Genomic DNA, 27,068 nt, shown 5'->3' on the forward strand with positions numbered 1-27,068 from the left:
AATTCGTTTTAGCTCCAATCTTATACTGTAAACAATAGAAAGGAAAAGTCTAGTTCTTGGATCTGAGATACAGAAGCTTCTTTTTAAATTTTAACCTTTCAAATTAACTCTGAAAGGCTTTATATTTGACAAACAATGTTGCACACTGGATAGAAAGGTAGCCTTGAAGTCAGAGAAATAAGATCAAATCTTGTCTCTGACATTTGCTGTGTGATTGGCCAACCCTCCTCTACGTTGATTTTAAACTCAGCAAGAAAGGGATTTCTGTCATCAACATATTGACTTAGAAAACCACAAATAATAATTATCTTACATTATATTTTAGTTTTATTTTATTAAATATTTCCCAATTATATTTTAATCAGATTTAGGCAGCAAAGGAGTTTTATACCTCTCAAAGTAGTAAGGAATAAGACATTTCTCCTCTAGTCTAAGTCCATAATGAATTCACAGAGGGAATTTCTTCACCCAAGAAGTCTTCCTTCACCAGGAAAATCCATAGATCTGGTCCCGATCTAGATGTTATCTCTATTCTTATACTTGAAAATATTTTTTGAGATCTTAAAAAAAAAAAAAAAAAAAGGAAATCATTTGGAAGACAACCAATGACTGAATAACCAACTGAGTTGATGGCCAACACTCCATGACCCACACTGGCCACTCTCTTTTACTGTCTGAATCCTTTAGTGAACCTGATCAACTCTACAAATTCTATGCTTGAATCCCCTGTGTTCCCTGTTCTTTTTCCTAAGCATGGTGAATGTATTCAATATGTTACTGACTGAGGGCAGAACTAGTGGAGATAGCTCTTGGTAAGGGAGTAGTTCTCTTTGTTACTTATGATCTTTCAGCTTCAACAGTCAATTGCTCCCTGTATCAATCTTCTCTTCTACTCATATGTTGTTGAACTGTCCAAGACGTCTCCCAACCACGCTTCCTGCATCCACTACAAATTTTTGCTATTTAATCTCAGTTAGGTCTTCTCTGTATGAAGACAATCTTTTTTTATTCTTTCACAATTTATTTTCCATCATTTCACTCTCATCTTCTTTCTTAAACCTACTCATAAGTGTCAACCATAGATTCTCACCTTATACTTAACAATCAATTTCAGTCCAGCCCTATGAGCTCTGTTTTCCTGTCCTCATCTCATTTTGACATTATCACCCACTCTTTCCCTCCTTAAATCTATACTCTGATGAAGAAATGGTTCTTTTTAACAAGGTCAGTCTTCTATATGTATCTTAGATCTGATCCCTCCCATATTCTCCAACAGATGAACTTGCATCCTCATCCTCTATTTTCTTTAATCATCAATATTTCCTCTAGCTATTGGTTCCTTCCTTATTACTTATGAATGTGCCCAAGTCTCCGCCATCCTTTAAAAAAAAAAAAAACTCAACTCAAAGAACAACATAGATAATTATCATCCTAAATTTTTCCTCCCTTTCTCAATCAAACTCCTTGATAAAAGTTGTCTACACAATGCATCCACTTCTCTTTTTGATCTCTTTGATAAAACTTTTAAATCTGAATTCCAATTTGTCTTGTATTTACAATCCTTTATAATCTACCCTCATCCTATCTTTCTAGACTTCTTACACTATAGTAATCCCCATCATACATACATCTGTAGTCTCTTCACATCAATTTCCTTACTGTTCCTTGAACTCATTCTCTTTTTCATTTCCAGGATTTTGTATTGGCTATTCTTCCACACCTAGGATGTTCTCTCTTACTTCCCTCAATTCCACCTTCTAAATGAGTTCCTTCCTGGTCCCCCAGTGTCTTTCCTTCCAAAGATTCTTTCTTTTTTCTTTCTCTTTACCTGCCTTACCTACCTAGCTATTCATCCAATTGGCCTAGCTAATGGAAAACATAATAATTACATGTGTACATATTCTCCTTTGCAATAAACATTTTATATATTAAAATTATATTGATATCTATATTGTATATATATTTCCCTCTTTATAATATAAGCTCCATGAGACTAGAGACTGCTCCACTTCTGTTTTTGAATCTTTAGTACCTGAGACATAACTTAATAAATGTTTGCTTCTTTTATTGATTGCTAGCTTATAGTCTTAGAAAGCTACCAGGCCACTGAATGGTTAAGAACCTTGCACATTATCCCATAACTTATTTGTGTGAGAGGAAGGAAAGGAACCCAAGATTTCCTGAATTCAAGACCTGCCCTGTATTTCCTATTCCAGACTGCCTTGCAAAACAAATACACATACACATTCAGAGAGCACGCTGGTGGTTAAGTAAGAAGTACTGTAACAAAATATTAAAATCTAGAGTAAATGACTATTACCTTTATAGAATATTACATAAATGTTTAAAATCAGAGGGGTGATAAAGTATTATTCTGTAGTGGTTGTGGTGGTGGTAGCAATACTAGTAGTAACAACAGTAGTAGTAATATAGCTAACATGTAAATAACAATTAGGTGGTACAGTGGACAGAGTTCCCAGTCTAGCGTCAGGAAAATCTGAAATTCGAGTCCAGCCTCAGATAACTTACTAGCTGTGTGAACCTGGGTAAATCATTTAATCCTATCAGTCTCAGTTCCTTCGTTTATAAAATGTGCGGAAGAAAGAAACAGCAAACCTCTCCAGTACCTTTTCCAAGAAAATCCCAAATGGGAAAGACAGACAAATTAAACAACAACAACAACAACAAAAAAAAAATACTTTAAGGTTTGATATCTCATTGGATTCTCACAACAATCTTATGATGTACATGCTATTATTATCACCATTTTATAGATAAGGAAACAGAGACAAAGAGGCTGAGCGCTTATTCAGGGTCGCATCACTAGTGTCTGAGAGAGCATTCAAACTTAACTCTTATTGATTCAGTCCAGTTCTGGACGCACTCCACACTCCGTCACCTAGTTGTAATTCTTCCTCCTCTCCTGTTTTATACTTAGTATCAAAAAGACAACTTCTGCAACAGCTTTTCTGAGACAACTAAATGGAGCTTCAATTCAAAGAAAGGAGGTCCTTAAAATGATATCAACATTTAACATTGGTTTAATTTAATCAGGTCATGGTTGCAAACTATAATTTTAAATAGGAGAAAGTTTTTGGTAATAAGCATATACATATATGGCTAGAAATCTTTGTTATTGCTACTGAACCTGACAAACACATGTGTTAATCTATTTTTGGATGTGTGGAGTTTTTTTGTCTACTCAAAACCAATCAAAACCAGTTTGAACAGAAGTATATTTTACATTCCAAACTTTTCCTCTAATGATTTAGAACTCTTTTTACTGTTCTATTAATAATCCCAAGAACTTCGCATTAATTATAGTTGAAATGAGATGACTATAACAGACATTTGTAAGAATATATAACTTTAGAACTTTTTACTTTAGTGGTTTATCTTGTTTACTTAGTGTTTATTTAGTAAATGCTCAGAACTCAATAAAAATATTTGTTGGTAGATATCCATCAGAGGCCCCTAACTTTTAGGAAGCTACTTTGTAATTCTTCATATCAGTGGAAGGATAAGATACAACGTTAGTAAAGAGAGAAGAGGAGATGGATGAAGTCTCTTGATTATAAGTGATAATATTGGTGGTAACAACAATAATAAAATAGATAATAAAACTAAGCATTAACTCATTTGACCTTTCAAACAATTCTCTCAAGTTGTTAATATAGGTAATATTTTCATCCTGATTTTACAGATGAGGAAACTGAGGTTTAGAGACTTAAATGACTTGCTCATTATCACAAGACTTGGAAGCCTCAAAGACATCATTTTCAGCATTCTCCAGATCTAGTACATTTCCCACCATACTGCACAGTTTCCTAATGGAGGACCTGCTTTTTTATTTCCCCAAAGTCCTTAAATCATTAGGTGGCAGGATGAGAAACAAGGAAGGAGGGAGGCAGTGACACAAGGGAGGGGCTACCATTTCCAGTTACAGATCCTTCTCCAGTGATTATTTTGGTAGAATATGTCCCCAAGGATGCATAACAGTAGTACCCAGCTTAGAATAGAAATTTATCCAATAGATCTTGAAAACCTACCCACAGATCCCAAGCCACTGGGAATTCTTGAGCATATCAAATGACAGAGAATCAAAGAAACTTAATGGCAGAAGTTTGGTATAATGGAAAGAACAATGGAAAACAGGAAACATGTAATACAGTTCTAGCTTGAGGACCTCAAATAATTGACTTTGCCTCATTTATAAAATGAAGAACATAAACTAGATTATCTCTATATGACTTTCTATCACTATAATTTTGTGATCTAATGATTTGGTTTTTAGTATTTTCCTCTACTTATCACACTCTTGCTCTGAGGGGAAATAAGGCTGTTAAAACCTGGCATCCAGGTTTGGCACATTACATACTTTGAATTTCCTCACTAATGTCAAGTTTTCCTTTGAAGGGTGAATTTGGTCTTCAGAAATAGCCAGATCATTTAAATAAATTTTGGTAAAAGTAAATTTTAAAAATTGAACTTATGATGAATAAGAGCAAAATAAAATAATGAGAACTTTTTGATAATGGTTAATATGTGGCTAATTAAGGGAAGCCCATATATTTAAAGGAATGATACCATTACAGGGAATATGTTAGTAGTATGCCAAAGTAGCACTCCTAAAGTGGTAGCATATAAGTTTTGATAGACATTGTTCAAATAATCAGTTTCAATATCTTCTTATTAAACTTTGAAGTTTCCTGCCTACAGGCAGCAGAGCTTTATTCCTTATCTCTTGAAATGGCAGCACATTAGGAAAAGTAAGTTCAAAAGTACTACTCAGAGTATCACATGATAGTTATTATACATGTATTATTCACATATATTTGGAAAATGGTACTCTAAATATATTTCCTGCTGGTTGGTTGAAATCCCAAGGGCCTGATGACCTTTGGTACCTGCATGTATCATTTCTGTGGTTAAATAAGAATGTTGCCTTCTGTATATCTAATTTCTTTTCCTATATAAAAGTTACTAACTAGATTCAAGGGTTAAGGGATAATAAATTAATAAAAGGTGACATCTAAAGGGTAAGAGTGGTGGCTCTGAACTTCAACTTTACCAAAAGAGCTAAAGGTAAAAACAAAAACAAAACAAAAACCTGAGATGATATCCAGATGGAAGACAGAAAAGCAGTTAACAAAGAAATCTATTAAGTAAATTCTATGCAAACTGATGATTCAAACATATTTAGAAATGGTACAAGAATTAAACTAAAGTTCAACCCTGAGCAGAGAATAAATATTAAGTGAAACAAGAAGTCTCCACGACTACTATCAACATTTATAAAATGCCTGAGAGCATTCTCTCCTTTTAATCTTATGAACTGCCTATGTGATAAGTATTACAGGTGTTTTTATCCCAATTTTGCAGATGTGAAAAAAAGCCTTAGGGAGGTTGTGTGACTTGCCCAAATCCACAGTTGATTAAGGTCAAAAGAAAATTCAAGTTTTCCTGACTCCAAGTCCTCTACTTTTTATTAGAAAGGTTTGTACCACTTACACAGTATGCCACAATTTCCTACAATACATATTTAATCTAAAAGTAAAAGTTATATCATTTTTAAAAAGAGAAAAAAAAAGATAATAGTACTTTTGCAACCAATGGTTGGAGAATTTCTCAACTTTTACAATCAATGGTTGGGAAAGCAACATATAGAAATAATGAAAAAAGGCAAAATAAATAATTTGAATTACTTAAAATTAAAGTTTCAGACATAAAATCATTTCAGATAGTATAAAAAAGTTAACAATTATATCATAATAAAACTAGAGCTGGTAGAGACCTCAGATAGTATAAAAAAGTTAACAATTATATCGTAATAAAACTAGAGCTGGTAGAGACCTCAGCAGAGCCTATCTAATACATTAACTCCCTAAATCTGCAAAGAAAAAGGCCTCAAAATATTAAGACTTGCCTAAAGTCATACAAGTAGTTAATGTAGAAGAATTTAAATTCTTGTTCCAGAATCCAATCTTCTTTCTCTTATCCATGCTACTTTAGTCAATTTTGGGGGCAAAATTACCTTTGCAAATACTATCTCAAAAAAAAAAATTCTTAAATAGCTACAGAGAACTGACAAAAATATATATGACTGTGAGCCATTTTATGACATATAAAAGGTCAAAGCAGCAAGTGTCTGGGGCTGGATTTGAACTCAGGTCTTCTTGACTCCAGGCCTATTACACTATCCACTGAGCCCACCAAACTGCTTCAATCTGAACAGATGCTCTGAAAAGTAATTTAAGATTATGAAAGAAATCACTAAACTAGAAAATTTTCCAAGATGGCTGAGCACATATGAGCTACTGTTGCTTTGTAATTAAGGAAAAATCAACTTTACCTGAGAACAGAACTAGCTTGCAACTAAAAAGGGAAAATGGACTTGCCATACACTCAAAGACAGAAGGCTGAGAGCTGGGAATGGATTGTGTTTGGCTGCCTGGCTAGACTTATGGAATGTCTAAATAAGAAGTCACTGAAACAGCCAAATTCGAGTTTCATATTTCTTTTGGGTGCCTTAAAATGCCAAGTTGTATACAGCTCATACTTTTATACCCAGGAGTTTTTATTGCATTACAAATAAATGGTCTACATTGGGTAGGAAGTGACATTCTCCCCCACACACATACACAGGGTGAAATGGAGGGAGGGTACAGAGAAAGGGAAGGTTATATCTGGGAGGCTGTCACCATAAGAAAGAGTTCCAAGTTCCATCTCTAGCTGTGGAAATAAAGTCAAAAGGATAAGTAACATATTTTGTTATAGGCCAGAATCTAAAGGCCAGAACGAAGAGAGAAACTTATCTCTAATGCACATCAGAAGGAAGATAGATGGATTCTTGTCTCAAATGACCTTGGAAAAACCATGATAGATATGAGGGCTTGTCTAGGCTCGTTGTCTTTTATGGTTATTAATAAATTCTGAGGTTACATCTGGGTGAAATCATTAGTCTTTGTATAGGAGAATGGAAATGAACAATCCTTTTTATATATCAAAGATCTGCCATTGTTGAGCTTTGAAAAATCATAACTGTGTCAGGGAAGATTTAGGCTAAATTAGTCATTCCATTTAAGATTAGCCAGAGTTTGTGAAGCTGGAAGGTAGGAGGATGATGTAGTGAAATAAGCCAAAAAAGATTTCTGGCATAGGTCTTTGAAGTCTCTTATCAATTCTACTGGCAAAGTCAATGCAAAATTAACTCAGTTAACTTTTCTGTTATCAACATATACATATTTTATATACAGATAAAGACATATTAAGCATATGCATGTATATACAACATATACATACACACATATATATATAACTATATACATATGTTTATGTGTATTATGGCTTATAAAAATCCCAACTCTGCACTATCTAGATAGCTAAGCAACATACAAACAAGTTCAGCTGGTAAAAAAAAAAAAAGATGACAAAGGTCTCATTTTAAAATATGTTATATCTGGTTTAAATTCAATATTTAAGTTTTGTAAGATTCAAATCATCTATCTCTTTGCAGCAGCAAAACAGTTTAAAAACTTTTACATGAAAAATTAGACTATAAGAACATATAACAAACAGGAAAAACGTACACAGACATAGCATTAGATCAATAAAAACAAGAACTTCAATCTTTTCTTTTCAGAAAAAGCTGACATTTTTTCATAGACTTAGTCTGGGCTAACTCTATAACTGTGAACAGGATTATGAAATGACAAGTACACTTTAGCCCACTAGAGGGTAGTATAGCCTCTCACAAAACAGGAAAAATCAGCTTTCAAAGAAGTTGTATCAACTTTAAATGAAGTACTCTGTAACATCCAATTTTGTATTTATAGATTTTATCTTTCAAAGGCATCCTAGAAACATAACCCCCTTGAGAAGGAAACATAAGGGAGCACAATTATAAAGTCCCTTTGAAAGTGTATTGGAAGTCCCTTGGAAAGCTGTCTGCTTTAAAAATAAACATTAATACTCACATATCAGCATAGGTGAAAATGGGTATTTTATAGCCAGCTACTAAAAAAAATATGGAAGTCTGTGATGCTTCTCTATAAACAGAATATTCAAGCATTTTAATAATATGCTTCTTTTTCTATCAAAAATAAGCTTCTTCTTAGGAACAGTATTCTGAGTTAGAGAGATCGAATTAGATTAAAAAGTAATTAGAGTAAAAAGTAAAAAGTAAAAGTTATATTTAACAAATAAACAAAAATACAACAAAACACAGATAGTATTACATTTTAGAACTAATTCAATATGTAGCTTGAAGGGATCCTTACTGGAAAGCTTGGTGACCTCTGTTTCTATCTCTAAGTTCCTGCTATGAACCTTAAAATTTGAAAAGTATTATGATCTTATATGACTGTAATTTTCATAACAACCAATTAAGAATGTCAAATGACTATAAGTGACTGAGGAAAATTTGAGAAGAATTACCTATTCCTTTTTGATTCTAACCATTATATAAACAAATGTGATTTATGCCAGCATATTATATAATAAAGTTTTCTTCCTTTTTAAAAGTTGCTAGAATTTCATATTTTTTCTTAGCAGTCACATTTAACTTTTTAAAAGACCTTTAGGTCTTTTAATTTTTATTAATACTATTATAGAGTAGGATCACTTTTTACCACCAGTGTTACCACAATTTTAAATAATGCCCCACAGCATCATTAACAGTATCCATGAAAATATTCATAGGCAAAAAAGTGATATTAATTGTAATACTTTGTGTTTTATTTCATTGAGAAGAGTAAGGCTATCTGTCCTTTATTCTAGAACCCAAAGCCCCACTATGCCATCTCCTATTATCTCCTGTTTTGCAATACCTGAGGAAGAGATGTTCCTTTTTTCTACTTGTTTCCTCAAAATTTTCCTTTCCATCTCCTCCTAGAGCTGGGCAGTTTTTATTATTCTCTCTGGCTTGTTCATTTGCACTGTCTTATCTACTACTTCTTATCTACCACTACTATCCTAACTCCTTACCTACAAGCTCAAGTCTCTGAAATTCTGAAAAACAAAATAAAAACTCTTCCCCTGATCCTGCCAAGCCCTCATATTCTTACCCTATATCTCTACTCCTTTTTATAACTTAAAAGTTTTGATGCCTATACTAGCAGATTCTACTTCTTTACTGCCCTTACCTCTTGCTTTTAAGGTTGTTTTAGCCCCACCACTCCTCCAAAACTTCTCTCTCCAGGTTATCAACTATATATTATTTGCTAAGTCCAGTGGCTTTTTAAAGTACTCACAGGTGAAGTTCAAACCAGATTAAAATATAATTGGCAATATTTATATATTTAAAATACAATTGGGGAAAATATAACAAAATAAATTAAAACATTATAAAATTCTGTTTTAGACCACCCATCTCTCCTGGAATTTTCTCTCTTTTAGCTCCTGACACATTCTCTAACCCCTTCTCTCCAGTTCTCTCCTCTCAGTTTCCTTTTGCTGAATCATAAAATATCTACTCTTCCCTAATTAAAATTTAACCTCAAAAACTCAGATCAGACCTCTTCACAACTCCTTTTTTCAACCCCCTCTCATCTTATTACCTTATATGTGTTCAATATAGATGATTCTCTTATCTAGTCCAACATTTCCTTAAATGCCACTTTTTCCAACTTCCTATTGGATATCTTCTATTGAATATGCCATGGACATCTTAAAATCATCATCCACTTCCCACTCCACCCCCCCAAAACGCCTTAAACCTCTCTGTTTCTGGTGAAGAAACCATCATCTTGCAAGTCATCCAGATTAGCAATCCTACAAAACATGCTTTACTCTTCCTCCCTCCTTCCCTATATTCAAACAGATGCTAAACCTTATCAATTCTACTTCTACTACATTTATATTTATATCCCTTTCTTTCTAATTACATGGTCACCACTCCAGTTCAGTCTTTCATTACCTCTCCTAGACAAATATAATACCCTCTAAATTGGTCTCTCTGCTTCCAAGCTCATATCTTTATAATCCATTCTCTACAGTTATCAAAATAATCTTTTTTTGAAATATCAAGTGTGATTATATCATTCACTTGCTCAAAAATCTTCAGTGGCTCCCTCTTCTTTCTAGATTAAAAATGCAAACACACACACACACACACACACACCCCTAAAATGTAAAGCTACTCATAATTTGGTTTCTACCTACCTTTCTCAATTTATTTCATATTGCCAGCCCATCTATCCCATTATCTTTCCAAACTTAGTATTCTATCTCCATCCCCTCACTGCCCATACACCATTTATTCTCCATGTCTGAAATGCACTTCTTCTCTTCTGATCCCTTTCTCCTAGTATTCTTAATTTCAGTTAAACTTCAGTTCAGGGACTAACTCTCTTACCTTTCTAATTGCCAAGATTAAGTTGATCTGAATCAATCACTCCCTCAATTCTCTTCCCTCATGTCAATATACCCAATCAGCTTCCAAATCATGTTTCCATCTTTCCACTAGAAAGTCACCATTTTAGTGCGAGCCATTTTCACCAGCATCTGAGCTGCCACAACAACCTGCTAATTTGTCTCATTGTCCACTTTCTTCCTTGCACAAAGTATTTTTTCCTAAAATACAGGTCTTCCGTGCCACTACTTGCTCTCGATGTTTCAGTGGCTCACTATTCCTTCCAAGGCAAAACACAAATTCCTTCATATGGTAGTTGAATCATCTATAAGCTGATTTCAGACTACCTTTCCAGATTCTCTTTATATCACTTTGTCTACATTCCAGACAAATTGGATTATCTGCAGTTCTCTGAATATAGTATTTTAGTTTTAGTAACTATTCCTTTAGAAAAGCTTTTCATCAATGTTCAGAGAGGCTCTCCCCTCCACAATGCTGCTCTTTATCCTTCTCAGGATAGGGTTCAGCTTCTGCATAAGACCTTTCTTAATTACCCCTAGTTCAAATGTTCTTTCTTCTCTTCCCTTCCATCAAAATTATTTTTATTTTCTTTGTATATATTTACTGAGTACATGTTTCACTACCTCCCAGCCTCCGGTAAAATGTAAATCTTTTGAAAGCAAAGCCAAATTTTCATTTTTGTTTGTGTCCCAAATGTCTAACTTTGTACCTGGCATTCATTCAATACAATAATCATTAATCAACTTACTTTATATAAGGCTTTATGGTTTGCAAAATGTTCTTCTCACAATAGCTTTATAGTCACACAATTAGTGATTGTCAGAACTGGAACTCTGAGCTCAGATCTTCTGACTCAATCCATCATTTTTTCAATTACATAGTATAGGAATGATCTTATTGTTAAGAGTTTCCAGTGATGATATTGCTGATCAGTTGGTCTGCATCTTATAATATCATGGTCAAATAAAGTTACAAATTTTTGTTATATTTTTATTTTATTATAACATACTAATGATGCTAATGTAGAAAAGATATTAGTTGGGGCACTGTTGTATCTTAAATCCAGAACCAAAGATGTAATCCCAACAGATTAATAAAAGACTCACATGGCTACTCCAAAAATATCAGATTCCATTTTCTAGACCTAAAGGCAATTTAAAAGGAAAATGAACAAATCAAACCCTTTAAAACATGGTTTTGTGGTCAAATTAACTCATTACAAAATTATAACAGGAAGAAAAAAGAGATTTGTATTTTATTCACATCTCAGAATAAAGAATGGTAGATCTGTATTAGCAATCATGACAGACAAACTTGGCCCTCTCTCACTGTACCAAAAAAAAAAAAAAAAAAAAAAAGCCAAGGAATAATTATTGCCATAGAAAGAACTTGCTAATAATGCAGATTTAATTTTTAAAAAGCATTACCTCCAGAAGTGTAGCTCGAATCCTTCACATTTTTCCTTGCATTTTAAGCAGGGGGCACCAAATCCTTGCTCATGACCTAAGCCCATCTGTTCAAGAGAAAACAAGACAATGTGCCTTTAATGCAAGATTGAAATTAAAATTTTAAAAAAGTTTGCTACCACTAATTTTCCATTTATAGTTTTTAAAAACTATTTGGCTGGAGGAAGAGGAGAATATTATACCATTAAACTGTGACAACACCTTGGTAGATGATGTTATCTCAAGTCCAATGCAGAGAAAATTAGGGATGTTAGTAATACTTATTATAATTTATTTCAGAATCAATTTCACATAAAAGGACACTAAAATAAGATCTGACAAACAACAGAATCATAATTGCAAACCTTGAAGTGCTATAGTAGTGTGTGTGTGTGTGTGTGTGTGTGTGTGTGTCTCTCTCTCTCTCACACACACACACACACACACACACACCACCATAAGCAGAAAAAATGGATAGAAAATCCTACAATAAAGAAAACTTTAACATATGCCAAAACATTGTAACACTTTTTGTGGTGGCAAGCAACTAGAAACAAAGAGAGTGCTTTATGTACAGGAAATGATTAAATTATGGCATATAAACTCATGGTTTCCACCCAGAGCAGTGATTTCCATTTAGTCCTTGAAGGTCCAAATATGTAATGTTAAAACTCTTCAATGGAATTTGATTCAGTAAAATTTTATAAGTGTAATTAAATAATATAAATTTTAATTTAGAGGTGGGGGGTTATCATTGTAGTTAATGTAAGCAAGTTATTGTATATTGATGAATAAATTTAAAAAGAATTTGAGTAGTATATTAAATTACTCTGGGGATTCACAACACATTTTTGTTCATTCCTGAGGCTCAGAAGATTATATGACAGTAATGTGACATTATTGGATTGTAAAAGATTATAGATACAAGCAATTCAGAATAACCAGATTTACACAAACAGAGTAATCAGAACCAAAAGATAAATACATACAAGGATTACAGTAACTTGAATAAAAAGAATTCCAAAAGGAAATGTGACTGAGTAATTTTAATAAGCAATCTTTAACAAGAAGAAGATAATGTAACAATTTCCCTCCTCTTGTCAGAGAGAGAAGACTATAAAAGGGCAAAATGTTGAATAAACAGTAAGATAGGGTCATTATATCCTTTGTATTTGCACAATTATTGCTTTGGGTTTTTATTTTTTGGGGTTTTTTTAGTTACAACATAAGATTTAAATAAGGTTTGAGTATGTGGTGGGACTATGCAAAAATAATTGAGATAATATTAAAATTAATATTTCATAAAGCAAGAAAATATTATAAAGTCCCTTAGCAGTAAGTGGTCAGCTTGATCTGTCTTCTGCTATATGAAATAAGAAGTTACTTAAATTCTTCCATTGGAAATGGGAAGTTCAAAGCATAGGTTGGTTGGAGATAAAGTATTAAGAAACAAATGGCCTATTTTTTTTAAGTGTACTAAACTAAAATATGTTAGATGAAACAAAAAAAATGTATCCTTTGGGAAAAGGAGACTTGAGAAAGCTTAGATTGACATATTACTTCAAAATTGAAATGATGAGACACATAGAGAGATAGAGAAGAGAGAAAGAAGCATTTTAGTTTAACTTAAAGAATAATCCTATTTATAGTAGAAGTATAAAACAATATCCTGAACTGAATCAGATTAAAATATAATTGTGAAAAATTTTTAAAATAAAAAGAACATAATATGTAGTACTAATATGAGTTCTTCTAAGTCAATATTAGATCACCAATGAGTCTCATGTTTAGCAGCCCCTCCTTCTACATAAGTTGGACACCATTGCTTTAGAGCTCCCAGAATCATATCTAATAGAAGGGGGGGGTAAACAGCTAGAACCTAGGAAATGTTAGAAACTTATTTTACTTCTGCTGGGCACATGACAATGCTCTATTTTGTTTTTGAAAAAAACAGGAAAACAAAAGATAAAAAAAATTTTTTTAAATTAAGAAAAACATTTAAAAAAAAATTAAAGAAACTTGTTTTGCTTAACTATACATAAGAAAAAGACAAACAGCTCTGAATACCAGGACACTAGTTGTTCAGATTCTTCAGGATTCTAACTCTCTCAGTAACTTATCATTTTGATAAGTTTGAAAAAAAAAGCTTGAAATAGCTTTTTAAACCAGAAAAAGGCCTTTTCAACAGGGGCCTTCATATCTCTATGCTGTCATTCCTATCAATGGATACTCAAAACCACAGGGTGACAATCACAGAAAGATGAGTCTTTGATAAATGCATGGCTAAGGTCATATTTAAATTTGTCTAGATTTCTCAAACAAAAGATATTACATTTATAACCAATCCCTACTTCTGAATAACACCTGTAGATGGATTTTGCTTTTAGACTACATATTTAACAATAAAACCAAACTGTTCATAAATTAATCATTTTTATTTTTAATGTTTAAAAAGGAAATTAAACTATTTGGACATGCATACTTATATTGTATTTAATTTATAATTTAACATATTTAACATGTATTGGTCAACCTGCCATCTTGGGGAGTGGGTGGGGGGAAGGAGGGAAAAAATTGGAACAAAAGGTTTGGCACAATTGTCAGTGCTGTAAAATTACCCATGCATATAACTTGTAAATAAAAAGCTATAATTTAAAAAAATAATAAAGTTTTAAAAAAATAAAAATAAATAAAAAGGAAATTAAGCACTCTTAGTGATTCTGACATGTAACAGTGAGGATTTTTTCCATGATCATTATATATAATACAAAAGAAAAAAAAAAAGTTTGATTATCTGGGCAAGAATGTGGTTAAGAAAACACATACAGTTCTTGCTTTATGTGAATGGACCTTTCGGAAACCTCATAGAATGCATAATTGCCCAGGCCACAGGGAAGGAGGGAAGCCAGAACAGTTTAAAGACATGTGTGGGCCAGAGAGAGAAGAAAAAGCAGAAGGAACACCATACTGGAGGACCAGGTGGGCAGAGCAGGGCAAAAGTCTTGTTTCTTGGCACTGGAAGTCTCAAGCTAAGCCCTGATTCACTACATTGGTGTTCTATTCAGCGTGTTCTACTTTCATTTTGTTTTTTTAGGATTTTGAGGGGGATGTGGGAGTAACAGTAGGATGGATGCCTCGAAGTTAGGACTAGAGGGGGCAGGAACAGAGACAAAAAGCATAGTGGTGGTGTTTTTAGAATGCAAGTTTCTTTCAGGAATCTTTACCTTGTGTAAAGTAAATTTAGGTAAAGTGAAAACTGTATTAAAGTTTCCACTCTGAAATGGACAGCCATATATATATATATTGGGGCAGCTAGCTGGATCTGGAGTCAGGAGGACCCAAGTTCAAATCTTACCTCAGACTTATTAGTTCTATGATCCTAGGCAAATCACTAGCTCTGCTTCAGTTTTCTCATCTGTAAAATGGACATAATAATAGCACCTACTTTCTCTGGGTTTGTGAGGATAAAATGAGATAGTAATTGTAAAATGCTTACTACATACAGTGTTAGGCACAAATTAAGTGATATATAAAGTTAACTATTGTTATTTTAGATTATTTAGGCTTTTTTTTTTCCACATTAGCTTTAAATACATCTTCTCTATCAGCTCTGTTCCTGAGAGGGTAAGGATAGTTAATAAGGTTTGACTAATTTGTTCTGCCTAAATGACACCTGAAAGGAAATCTTCTATCTCTGAATTATGAATGGTCTTTTACAAGTTAAAGCCATTTTAATATGACCCTTTAATCTGATTGCCTAGGCTTATTCCAGGCAACTAAAACCCCTGTGACAGAATAATCCATCTCACATCTCCCTTTTTTTCTTTCTCCTTCTGGATCTGGTTTGATCATTAACCCACTGTTACATGAACTTTTCCTCTTGGAAGAGGTTGATATCACTGATATCTTAAGACTAGACATTAATAACTATTGTGTATGTCTTTTTGTTAATTATTTTTAAAATCTATTTGGAAGAATGATAATTTTTCCCCCTCTTCACTTACTTTCTCATCAATTTTTTACCCTCCTAAAAGTAGGGTAATAAAATAATTAGAAACTTTACTGTCTCCCGGTCAGAATATATGATCAACCCGATTGATTCAGCAGCTAAGCATTTAAAATTTCAAAACATGAAATCATATTCTTCTTTCCTAAACAAAAGCCTTAGTTCATTCTTTCTTCAAGATAAAGGACTAAAGGATAGAAATATAAGACCATGTGATTTCATGGTTGTAAGCAACTCTCAGATGAACAAACTCCTTCTCCTAACTCACTTTAGTCTAAGAGAGTTGCTGACAATACAAAGCTAAGTGACTTGCCCAGTGTTAATCAGCTAATATATATCAGTGGCAGGACTTGAACCCAGATTTCCTTGGCTGTCTACTCTGTCACAATGACTCTCCAACAACTAAAGATAAATATTATGGTACTATCTCTTGAGTTCCAATTTCCTGTCTTTTTTTATGATTTTGCTGGTACCTAACCTATAATTTTATGTGTGGACCAATGTTCCTTTAAGTTGTGTGCAAGCTAGCCTCAAATGATCATAAATATCTCCAAATACAGCTTTTACTTATACTAGTCAAAATTACTTTGTTGCTCAAATACATACATAAATGAAAATAAAAGACATTTTAAAAAAAGAAAAAAACATAATAAAGTGGGGTCAAATTTTCTTATAATTAGATTTTATGTAAAGATTTTGTGTGTGTGTGTGTGTGTGTGTGTGTGTGTAGTAGTAGTAGTAGTAGTAGAGTAGGAGGCATATCAGGTGACTCAAAATTTAAATGCTTCTTGTTTTCCATTTCAGTCCTTTCTCAATTAGCAGGATTTTTTCCAAACTAAATAAAATTAAAATACTGATGTATATTGTTTAAAAAAAAAAAAAAGGGGGGTGGGGGGAGAAGAATTCCTTTCAAGATGTTTCCTCCCCTTTGTGAAGTTGCTTCGTTGTTAAGACTATTATTAATTCAAACATTGGATTTAAGTCATTTTCTACAGTTGTCTCCCCTTACCAATAAAGTTCTTAAGTACTGATTTATAAATAAAAATGGGAAAAAACCTCTAAGCCTATTTTTATATCATTTTTTAGTGAAAATCTGCATTGGTTGTCATTGGTCGGTTATAATAATTATTGTGCTATATTGTTCACAAAATGAACAACTGTAATTTTAAATCCTGGTAATTAAGAGTAGATGATACAAAGTTCACTTAGTTACTGCTAATGAGAAATGATGTGATTATATTACAGTACATATACTGTTACCAATGAAATCTGTAATAATGTAGAATCCTATACTAACATTCTGATAAAATTCCTTATTTTTGCAATTATTGTGCCAATGTACTTTTTCAGTGATATTACTTAAATATGTACAGTACCTGGACATTTATTCTCAACTGGAAATCTGTATTAAAACCAAAAATGTTTCTGACCTTTTATTTAAGTAAAAGATGACTTGTACTAAATTAAATAAGTGCAATTTCCACAAATCTATTAATTATACTAACTGCCAATACCAGTAAACTTTGTTTTGTAAAAACTGACATTAAATGAAATCTGTTTTCTTAATAATGACTACTGAGTTAAGTAGGATTTGGCAGAAATATTAAAAGATTTTGTCAAAAAGAGATGATGAATGTGAAGAAGATTCTTGATTGCTGAAAAAAGTTTTTATCTTTCTTCAAAAAAAAAAAAAAGGAAAAAAATGGGAGAAGAAATTTCAACTGACCTGTTGCTAACAAGTCAATAGAAGGAAAAGGAAAAGTATAATACCCTCAGCAGAATCCCCTTCAAACTATTTGATCCCATGCTTAGATTTTTAAGCATGACCTCCCCAAATGTGTATATAGTTGTTACTTATATAAACACATATATACATATGAAATACTAATTTATATATTTCAAACAAAAATATCTAAAAGGATGAGATAAAGATGAAGCAGGTATTTTAAAATAAATTTCATTAATTAGAATAATCTGACTGAATATGCTTCATTTTATAAAATTCTTTGTCACTTTTTGATAGGTCTACCTCTAATTTAAGTTTATTTTAATATTTGGCTATAATGGCTGTCAAAGCTAAAGTGAGAAGGCATTTCCAACAATTATTTTTCAATCATGTCTGACATTTTGTCACTCTGTTTAGGGTTTGCCGTTTACTTCTCCAACTTATTTTACATATGAGGAATTGAGGCAAAGTATTAAATGACTTGCCAGGAGTCACTCAGTCAGTATGTGCTTGAGGTCAAATTCTAGGCACAGCATTCTAACCACTGGGCCACCTACCATTTTACAAACTATAATTCCACAAATCACCATTCTTAAAGGCAACAGGGTAATTAATAGGCGAAAGATATATTGCTTTTCTCTCCCTTACTAACTCTGAAAAAAGTTAACAAAAAAAAAAATACCAATTCTGAAAATACCTTTTCTTTCAAGAAATCTAGAGGTTCTCTCTGTTGTTAGACCTTCTCCAGTCCTTCCCCATTACTTGATATTTGTTTGTAATATATTTATATTTACTTATGTTTGTATGCACTGCTTCACCTTAATAAAATGAACATGAACAACCTTTACTTATATTCATGTAGTAAGAAACAAATGTCTGTGAACTTCAACGTATAACCAATTTCTACTTTTTTTGTTCTTTTTGGTAAAGGTCAATATCAATAACACATACATCAATGAACTCAAAAGGGCAAAATGCACCCATTGTACCATTAGCTAAAACACAGAGTCATTTAGTGGCTGAACCATATTTAGAAGGGTATTAGTTAGGGCTAATCCTATGTAAAAATTAAATTCTATGAAACTAAAATTCTATGTAAAAACTCAAGTATCTCCCCAGTCTTAACCCAGGTTTCAAAGGAAATTGTTTATACTTTGGTTTTTGCTAAATCTGTGAAGTAAATATCTCCTTATAAAAGTTAAACAATATTTTTGCTAAACGAAACAAAACAACAACAACAACAACAACAACAACAACAACAACAACAACAAAAACTTGAGAGTGTTAATGGTGTCAAATTGTGAGCAAAATACACTAGAATGGGTGATCAAACCGAAAACATTACAGAAAAGACACTCCCTGATAGGGTGAATAAGGGAACTAGGTGAGTCACAGGGAGGGGCAATTGACAGGAAAGGATCTGAATTACTGAAACAGGGAACACAGATATGATGATCTCTTTAAGTGGGCCTTTTGTTCCTTCTCAAATTACTTATATTGACAAAATTATCATGAATCCAGAGTTAATAGATGGCTAAAGAATAAACCATCAAAGTAATTTTTTCTCTTTTAAAAGAAACTACTAATACCCCACCTTCTTTGCAGGTTCCTTTAAGAACTGCTTGATTTATGGCATCTTTCTCATTATAGCTATTTAGGATGTTGATTCCATTTATTAAAGTTTACTAAAAACAAAGCTTACTCCTTTTAAAATGCTAACTCCCCTTTAGGATTAGCCCACTCATCAATGGCATAAACCCCACTAACTCCTTTTGGGATTAGCCTACTTGCTAAGGATTCTAATGGTTAACTCCTTTAGGAATTGCCCACCTTATGGCATCATTAGTTCATTAGGAACTTAGTCGGCCTTTATGGGGTCTTTCTCCTGATTGTGAATTCTGCTAGGGAATTTAGAGTCCAAGTCTTTTTCCTTGCTAATAGCTAAAAATCCATTCTGAAAATCATCCCACTATCAGCAGCATAATACAATTTTTGGCTCAATTTGGAGATGGTCTAAACCAACGAATTTTTTTTGAGACACCTCATCACACTGGCCTATAACCCTACTATATTTTGGGAGTCCAACCTCTGCTCTCCACTACCAACAACAACAACAACCATCACCACCCTTCAAGAGTACCCATAGACCCCTGAGAAAAAGAAAAAGAAATGTGGTACCAGCCTAATTCTGAGAGATTAAGGTCAGAGCTTTGCTTTGACAAGCAAAACCTATGGGAGCTGAGGAGAACACCAAGCAATAGTCCAAAGGGAGATCAGAGAGACAGAGCAAAGCCTGATGAGACACCTAGGACTACTAGGTAAGACCTGGATGAAGTCTGAACTTTTTACCTTTCAGCCCACCCAGGTTAATTACTACATTTCAATTTCCTATATCCTAAACACAATTTAGCTCCTTCAGTTCTCAATGGCAACAGAATACAAAAGCATTGTGCCAGGCTTTATTCCCTGTTAAAAACAGAGCTCCTCTTTTAAAGCAGGTATGTTAAATCTGAAAGGCAGAAAGGAGGAGAGCGAATGAGAATAGAAAAGGGAAAATGTAACCTTAAGAGACAACCTAGAGAAAATTATTGGGAAAAAAGCAAAAATAACATTTTAACTATTCCCTCCTCTTTCCCCACAGGAGATATAATCCCTTAGTTGTTTCCTGATGCAAATCAATATAATTCTATATTTTAAGACCAAAAAACTTACTATGCTTTTCTCATGTAGACAGAATAGACCCATCTCCTTCCCAATGGCTGTACTATGGAGTTGGGGTAAGTCAGAATGAAAAAAGTAAAGCGACATCAAGTGGGAAATTGCTCAACAAAGTATGGCTACCATTGTGCTGTAATAAATGACAAAGGAGATGATTTTAGAGAAACCTGGCAAGACTTGTATGAACTGATACAAAGTGAAGTGAGCAGAATCAAGACAATTTATACAGTATCTACTACATCACTGCAAAAAATTAACAACTTTGAAAAACTTATTATAATCGATTCAATGAGTATTAATAATTCCAGATAAGGGTTGGAGTCGGGATAGAATATAACATTTGTAAAACATTACAATATAAGAATTTGATTTGGTTGACTAGATGTGACTTTGCTATAACTTTCTTACAAGAGCTTTTCTTTTCTTTTTCTTGGAAGAGAGAAAAAAATAAATATTTATTTTTTGGGAAAAAAATTATTTAAAAAAGAAAAGAAAGGAGAATTTAGAGATGGGTAAGGATAGTCTCCTCTCCTCTTTATTGGGAGGCTAAGGAAACAGCATGTTACCATCCATGATCACAGTCCTACTTTCCTGGTAAAATTATCTTGCTTCTGTAATGTGCTGTCAATTCATTTTAATAAACATTTGTTAAGGGCATACTCTGTGTAAGGTATATGAAGGCAAAAATGAAATATTCTTTGCCTTCAGTAACCTTATAGTGTATTGGTGGGAATACAGCATATACACAGGCAAATACACAAAATAATTTGGTGGAGGAGAATCCAAAAATTAAGAAAGACTTCATTCAAGAAGTGATATTTATGCTGAGCATTAAAACAAATTAGGGATTTCATGAGATAGAAGAAGGAGAGAATTCTAGATATGTGGCAAAGAGGAAGACAAAGGTACAAAGATGGGAGGTGAAACCTGTATGGAGAAAAGAAGGAAGGCCAATTGATTAAATCATAGAGTGCATGAGAGGGACTAATGTGAAGTAAGTGGGGGGGGAAGAGAGGCTGAAAAATTACGAAAGGATTCAAATGCCAAAAAAAGAGTTTTTCTTTCACCCACCTCAGAAGGACTGAAGCTTAATGAATGGAAGCAAGACAAGGTTGGGTTTGTTTTAGGAATATCAATATGACAGCTGTGTGAAAGATAGTTTGAAGAAGGGAGAAATTAGCAGCAGGGAATACAGTTGGAATACTGTAACAGGTCATGTGCAAAGTGATGAGAACCTGCATTACAATAGTGACGTGGACATAAAGAAGCTATAATTTGAAAAGAGATTCAACAAGACTGGGCAAGTGACTGGTGGAAGAAGTGAAGTCAGGGAAAATGAAGAGTTAACAATAATTTCCAAGGTTTTTCCTTTTCCTTTTGTGCTCCATTTTTTTTTTCCTCCAGGACAAAAGGCAAAGAAAAAGGAAACCTCAAAAAATCTCAGGTTCCGAGATAAAGCTATTTTGGGGTTAGATCAAGCATCTATACTATAATGAATCTGAATGACAATGTGGTTATGGTTACCTGACTGCTAGTATATGTTAGATTATATTTCTACTTTTATTTGCCCCCTTTTTTTTTCTTTTTTTGAGAGTGAAAGTACAGTTGAAGGGAACTGAACCTGTGATTATTTTCACTACTATGTGGAATTCCCAAGCAGGAAAACCCCTGGTATTAATGCTAATCACCACCCACTTTACAATTAGTTTTAGAGGCTTGTCTAGGGACAATTTGAGGTTATGAGACTCATCCAGTGTATGGATCTGGGGTAAGTCTTGACACATCTTCCTGGTAAGCAACCATCTGTCTTCTATGCCATGCTTCCTCTCTTTATTTGCTTACAACACTAAATACTGTTCATATTTTCAATCTGTGTAGGTGTTGGGGATGGGGGGATTGGCTTATGTAAAAAGCCACAGCTATGAAAAAAAATTAATTTGCTTCATAATCAAACATAATCATTGATATGGCCAACTTCCTACAACTTTCAGAAGACTAAATGGAAATTACTAAAATGGGTTTTTAAAAAAAACTAAATGATGGCTTATGGATTTTAAAGTATGCAGAAGAAGACAGAGTGAAAGTCAGCAGAATGCCAATCAATTTTCAAATCCTATTATATCTGAAAAGGGAACAAGCAGGATTTAGAAAAACAATTTTCTTCACAAAAAAAAGCATTTTCATATCCATACAATACTCATAATGTCTGTATTTCAGACAGTATTTGACTTGCAATGCAACTTTCATCTACCTCCCATGTATACAAAGCCATGTAAGTTTTCATGACAGATGGGACCACCAACATTACTTCTGTTTAACAGTAAGCTGACTAGTCATGAAAATTAATGACAATAGGAGGGTGATGTTCACCAAGGGTAGGGTCTATAGTTTCATGACAAGCATTTAATGTAAAGTCCAAACAGAAAAGGGGTTTCACAATGACATGAGGTTCTAGATAACCTCTTGTTTGTAGATCTTGATGCTGATTTGATTACATTAAGTGCTAGAACTTCCTGACAGTCAAAAGAAAGAGACATCCATAGTGGAAGAGTAAAGTACATAAGGAACAGGGATTGCCTATTATGCATGTAATTGGTCAGGCCTCCAATGAGTGCAATTCTTGGCTAGAGGGACAATGACTTTGGAATGAAGTCATTCAATGACTCAGAATTAAAACAGGAAAAGTTAAAAGATGAGTCATAATTTCAAAACCCAAAAGAATTTTGATGATGACAAGTTATTCTCTGCTATCATAAAAACCCATTTAACACCAATATATTGTTGGTAATAATTTATTTGTTTGTTTGTTTTTGCAATCTAATGATGATATTTAATTACAAAGAGCAAAGTACAGGGTTTCTCTTTATAAGGAAGATACAGCATAGAGAGTTGTTAGTCTCTATGAGAAACTGCCATGTGGAATTGTTGCTCCAAAGCTTATTTCTTTTTTTTTTTAATTATAGCTTTTTATTTTATTGGTAATAATTTATGGCATAAAATCATGAAAAACTTTAAGCTGAGAAAGAATCACAGTCCACCTTTTTAAATCTGAAGCTTAGTTCAAATGCCACTAGGTCCTATATGAGTCTTTTCCCCATCTTCTCAGCTGTGATTATTTCCCTCACAAAATTACCTCATGTTTAATTCCCCTAGGGAAAGCTAAATGGTGCAGTGGCTATAGAAGTATAGAAGACATGTCTCCATAAGTTCAAATCCAGCTTCAGATATTCCTGTCTTCTATAATGAATGTCAATTTTGTTGTTCATTCATTTTCATCATATCCTTTGAGCTAGTTACTTAATGCTGCCTTGGTTTACTCATTTGTAAAATGTCCTGGAGAAAAAAATGGCAAACCACTCCTGAAACCTCTTTTTTGCCAAGGAAACCTCTGTGTCACAAAGAGTTAGACACAATCAAAACGAATGAACAACAAAATTGACATTACCTATAGAAGATAAACTTCTTTAGGACACAGACATATTTTTGTATTCCCAACACAGCAAATGTCCGGCACATCATAAGAGCATGATAAATGCTCTCTTTTTTTTTTTTTTTACCATGCATGATAGATATAAATAGTTCATAAGTTATCATTAATGTCAAATATTATAAATGCCATTATGGATATGACCAACCAAAAAATTGGGTAACCCAAATACTGCACCAATCTCTACAAAATATTAAAAGAGGCAGAGGAAGATATACAGCCAATTTGAGGGGGTAGGGCAGTCCTCTTTGAAGAATCTACAGAATCATAGATAATACTGAAGTTTTGGAGTAGCAGCTTTTCTGCTTATAAGTCTTTTTTAAAAACTTCAAGCAGGTCCCTTTTAAAGACTTAAAAACAATAATAAATTTATCTGGAAGGACCCCAAATCCCACATAAAGAAGTAGCTTTTAAAAAAATACATTCAGCTATTGTCATACCAAGCATGGAGCTATACTGCCAGAATCCTAATATTACACTTAAAACATTTTGATACTTAAGAGGACAAAAACAGCAATGGAATAAATTTCTTTAAACACAAAACTTCCAAGTAACTAGATAGACTGGCAACATTTCATATAACCAAGGAAAGGGGATAGAGAATGGGGTGTGGGGGAAATGGAGAGTGCTTGTCAGTGACTTTAAAAGAACAAAAAGAATTAGGAAACATCTGGTATTTCAAATATGCCCTAGTCTGATTTATAGACTATTTGGGTCTGGAAGATATTATAAAGAATTTAGGATGAGATCATAATCTGTTTCATGCTGCTTTCAAAACTAAATCTCCCTCCAGAGTAAAGGATCATACACGATAGCAAACAAGTAAATATTATTAATACTATTTTAGTCATTCTGGAATGAGGTTGACCTTCAAAGACAGACTATCTGTATTATAAAATATTTTTAATTTTCTATTTTAGTTAGTTTTATGAAACCTTAGGTTTTAAAAGCAATATGGGTAATTGTGTAGAACACCATAACTATGCACTCCTCTCTTCCTCCTACCCTCCCCCCTCCCCAGTCTCTCTGTCTGTCTTTCTGTTTGACTGTTTCTCTCTTAGTTTCTACCCTTGTGTTCCATTCTGATCCAGTTGAAAGTGCAAAGGCTTTATTAAATATCTCCAATCTGATCTTGGCTTATCATGAGAACTCTGACTTACTCAGTTTCTAACCTGAGCCATTTCAAAGTTCTTCTGAACTTGGTGTAAATCCCTGATATACTTATATAGCCATAAACCAATCCAACTTTGAACCTCCAAGATCAAGACACAGACTAGTTTCAGCCTCTTGGGTGGCTGAAATTGGAAGCCTGGGCTACCATGTCTAATCTGCATTTCTATTTCAATCATAATCTATGACCATGTAGATAGACCCTCTTTAAAAAAAAAAAAAAAGGAACTGTGACTTAAAAACTGATCTAATCTATGAAGTGGAGAAAGAAATGCAAACAGGCAGTAGGAAAAACAAAATACAAACTCTGTACCCACACTGTGTTCAAATACTAACTTTGCTATTTATTTCTGTGTAACCCCAAGCACTTATTTCATTTCGCTTCTAAGATTTTAACTTCTTTATCTGTAAAATTAGGTACCACATGTTTCTTCCACCTCTAAATCCTATAAATTTTATTTACCCTTTTCCATAGTTTGATTAAAATTTGATGAAATGATCAAGTGATTTAAGAATATGCCTTAAATACATACAAAAAAATGAATTACATAGAAAACCAGTCTTTTATTTATTTATACAACATTGGTGACTAAACCTTCTAAACTCCAACACACAACTTGCCAATGTTACAGAAGAAACTTCTCACTGAGAATCAGAAAATCATTTTATCTGTAACCACCTGCCCACCTCTCATATCCCTCGGCCAATATATCAGTTTCTAGAAATGAAAAAAGAAATGATGTTATTTATTTTCCAAATCTAAGATAAGCTACTGATACCAACACTTCTTAAAGAGTCCTATCCAAAGCTGGGGAGATAATATGATACAGTGGATGTAAAGAGCTGGATTTGGTCTCAAAAAAACAATTCCAAATTCTGGCTCTGTCCCTAATTACTTAAATGACCATAAGCAAGTGACTTGACTGCTCTGACTTCAGTTTTCTCAACTTCAAAGATGATCTCAGTGGTCCTTTCAAGCTCTAGGCCTATGAGCCCAAACTTAAAATTGTATAAATGAAGATATAATATAAAAGACCATTAGTCCCCCCTTCCCCCAAACAAAAAAAATTCTATTGTTTATTTATTTCAATTTTGTCTTTGGGATTTTCTTGGCCAAAAAAAAAAAAAATGAAATGGTTTGTCATTTCCTTTTCTTCTCTAATTCATTTTACAGATAAGGAAACTGAGGCACACAGGGTTAAGTGACTCGCCCATGGTCACAGTTAGTGTCTGAGGTTGTACTTTAAACTCAGGAAGATAAGTCTTTCTCTGTTTGTGAGCATGGCACTATCTCCACAATACTACTTAACTGCCCTTAACAAAAAACTACTGCCTTATATTTAAGCAACAACTTTATTAATTAAAATAATTTATTAATTATTATTAATTCAGAATCTTCCATATCCTCTAATATTCATTCTAAAGCTAATCACCAAAAATCCTTATATTCTTTGTATATAAGCCTTAACTATGAAGCAAATAAGTAGCCAAGACAGTGGAAGTACTTTGAGCATCAATTTCATCCCAAGATAACTCAAGTAGTTTTGGCTAAGGGCTAAGACAAACATGATAGTAATAACAATGGTTCTTTGCTTCATATAGACTAAAAAGTTTGCCTGTTCGTGTTACTTTATATTATACACAGTATCTTCCAGAAATTTTGAATCAAATTCTTGAGTCCTCTTAGGATATAATTGTTGCTCAATTATTTCAGTCATGTCCAACTCTCTGTGACCCCATTTGGGAAACTGAGTCCAACAGGGATTTAAATGGCTTGCTCAAGGTGAAGAAACAGTAAGTGTCTGAAGCTATTCAAACTCAGGTCTTCCTAACTGGGCCAGGAGCTCTACACATTTCACCCCCTATTTGTTACTTGAAGCCATTATGCCCCCCAAAATTTCCACCTCTGTCCCCAATCTAGATACACAAAATATACCTACCCTTCTTAGAACTAACTCAGAATTACACCAGCCTTTACCTTACAGGTACAATTCACCAAGACTTGCATTTCCCAAAATCATATTAATTATGAAATGGAACACTACAACTCTTAAAATATATTAATTCCATATATAACTTTACCCAGAAGTGGTCAACTGGGAAATATCACAGCAAAAGGGGTAAGTCAGGTAAATGTTTTACTA

At 33.4% G+C, this 27,068-nt stretch overlaps 1 protein-coding gene across 4 annotated transcripts in view; it reads right to left on the minus strand.

Annotated features, from left to right (window-relative positions):
• TES (testin LIM domain protein) overlaps window positions 1–27,068 on the minus strand; it is a 103,184-nt gene that overhangs the window by 23,009 nt on the left and 53,107 nt on the right. For 2 of the 4 annotated variants that reach the window (XM_052000726.1, XM_052000725.1), the window contains exon 2: window positions 11,800–11,885. In XM_052000726.1, the coding sequence (XP_051856686.1) occupies window positions 11,800–11,885 (86 nt within the window). Of the gene's footprint in view, window positions 1–11,799; window positions 11,886–15,172; window positions 15,233–20,261; window positions 20,348–27,068 lie in introns of those variants that run through there. The other 2 variants (XM_052000727.1, XM_052000724.1) reach the window with 2 other exon arrangements.

This window comes from Antechinus flavipes, chromosome 5, assembly GCF_016432865.1.
Source record: "Antechinus flavipes isolate AdamAnt ecotype Samford, QLD, Australia chromosome 5, AdamAnt_v2, whole genome shotgun sequence".
NCBI lineage: Eukaryota > Metazoa > Chordata > Mammalia > Dasyuromorphia > Dasyuridae > Antechinus > Antechinus flavipes.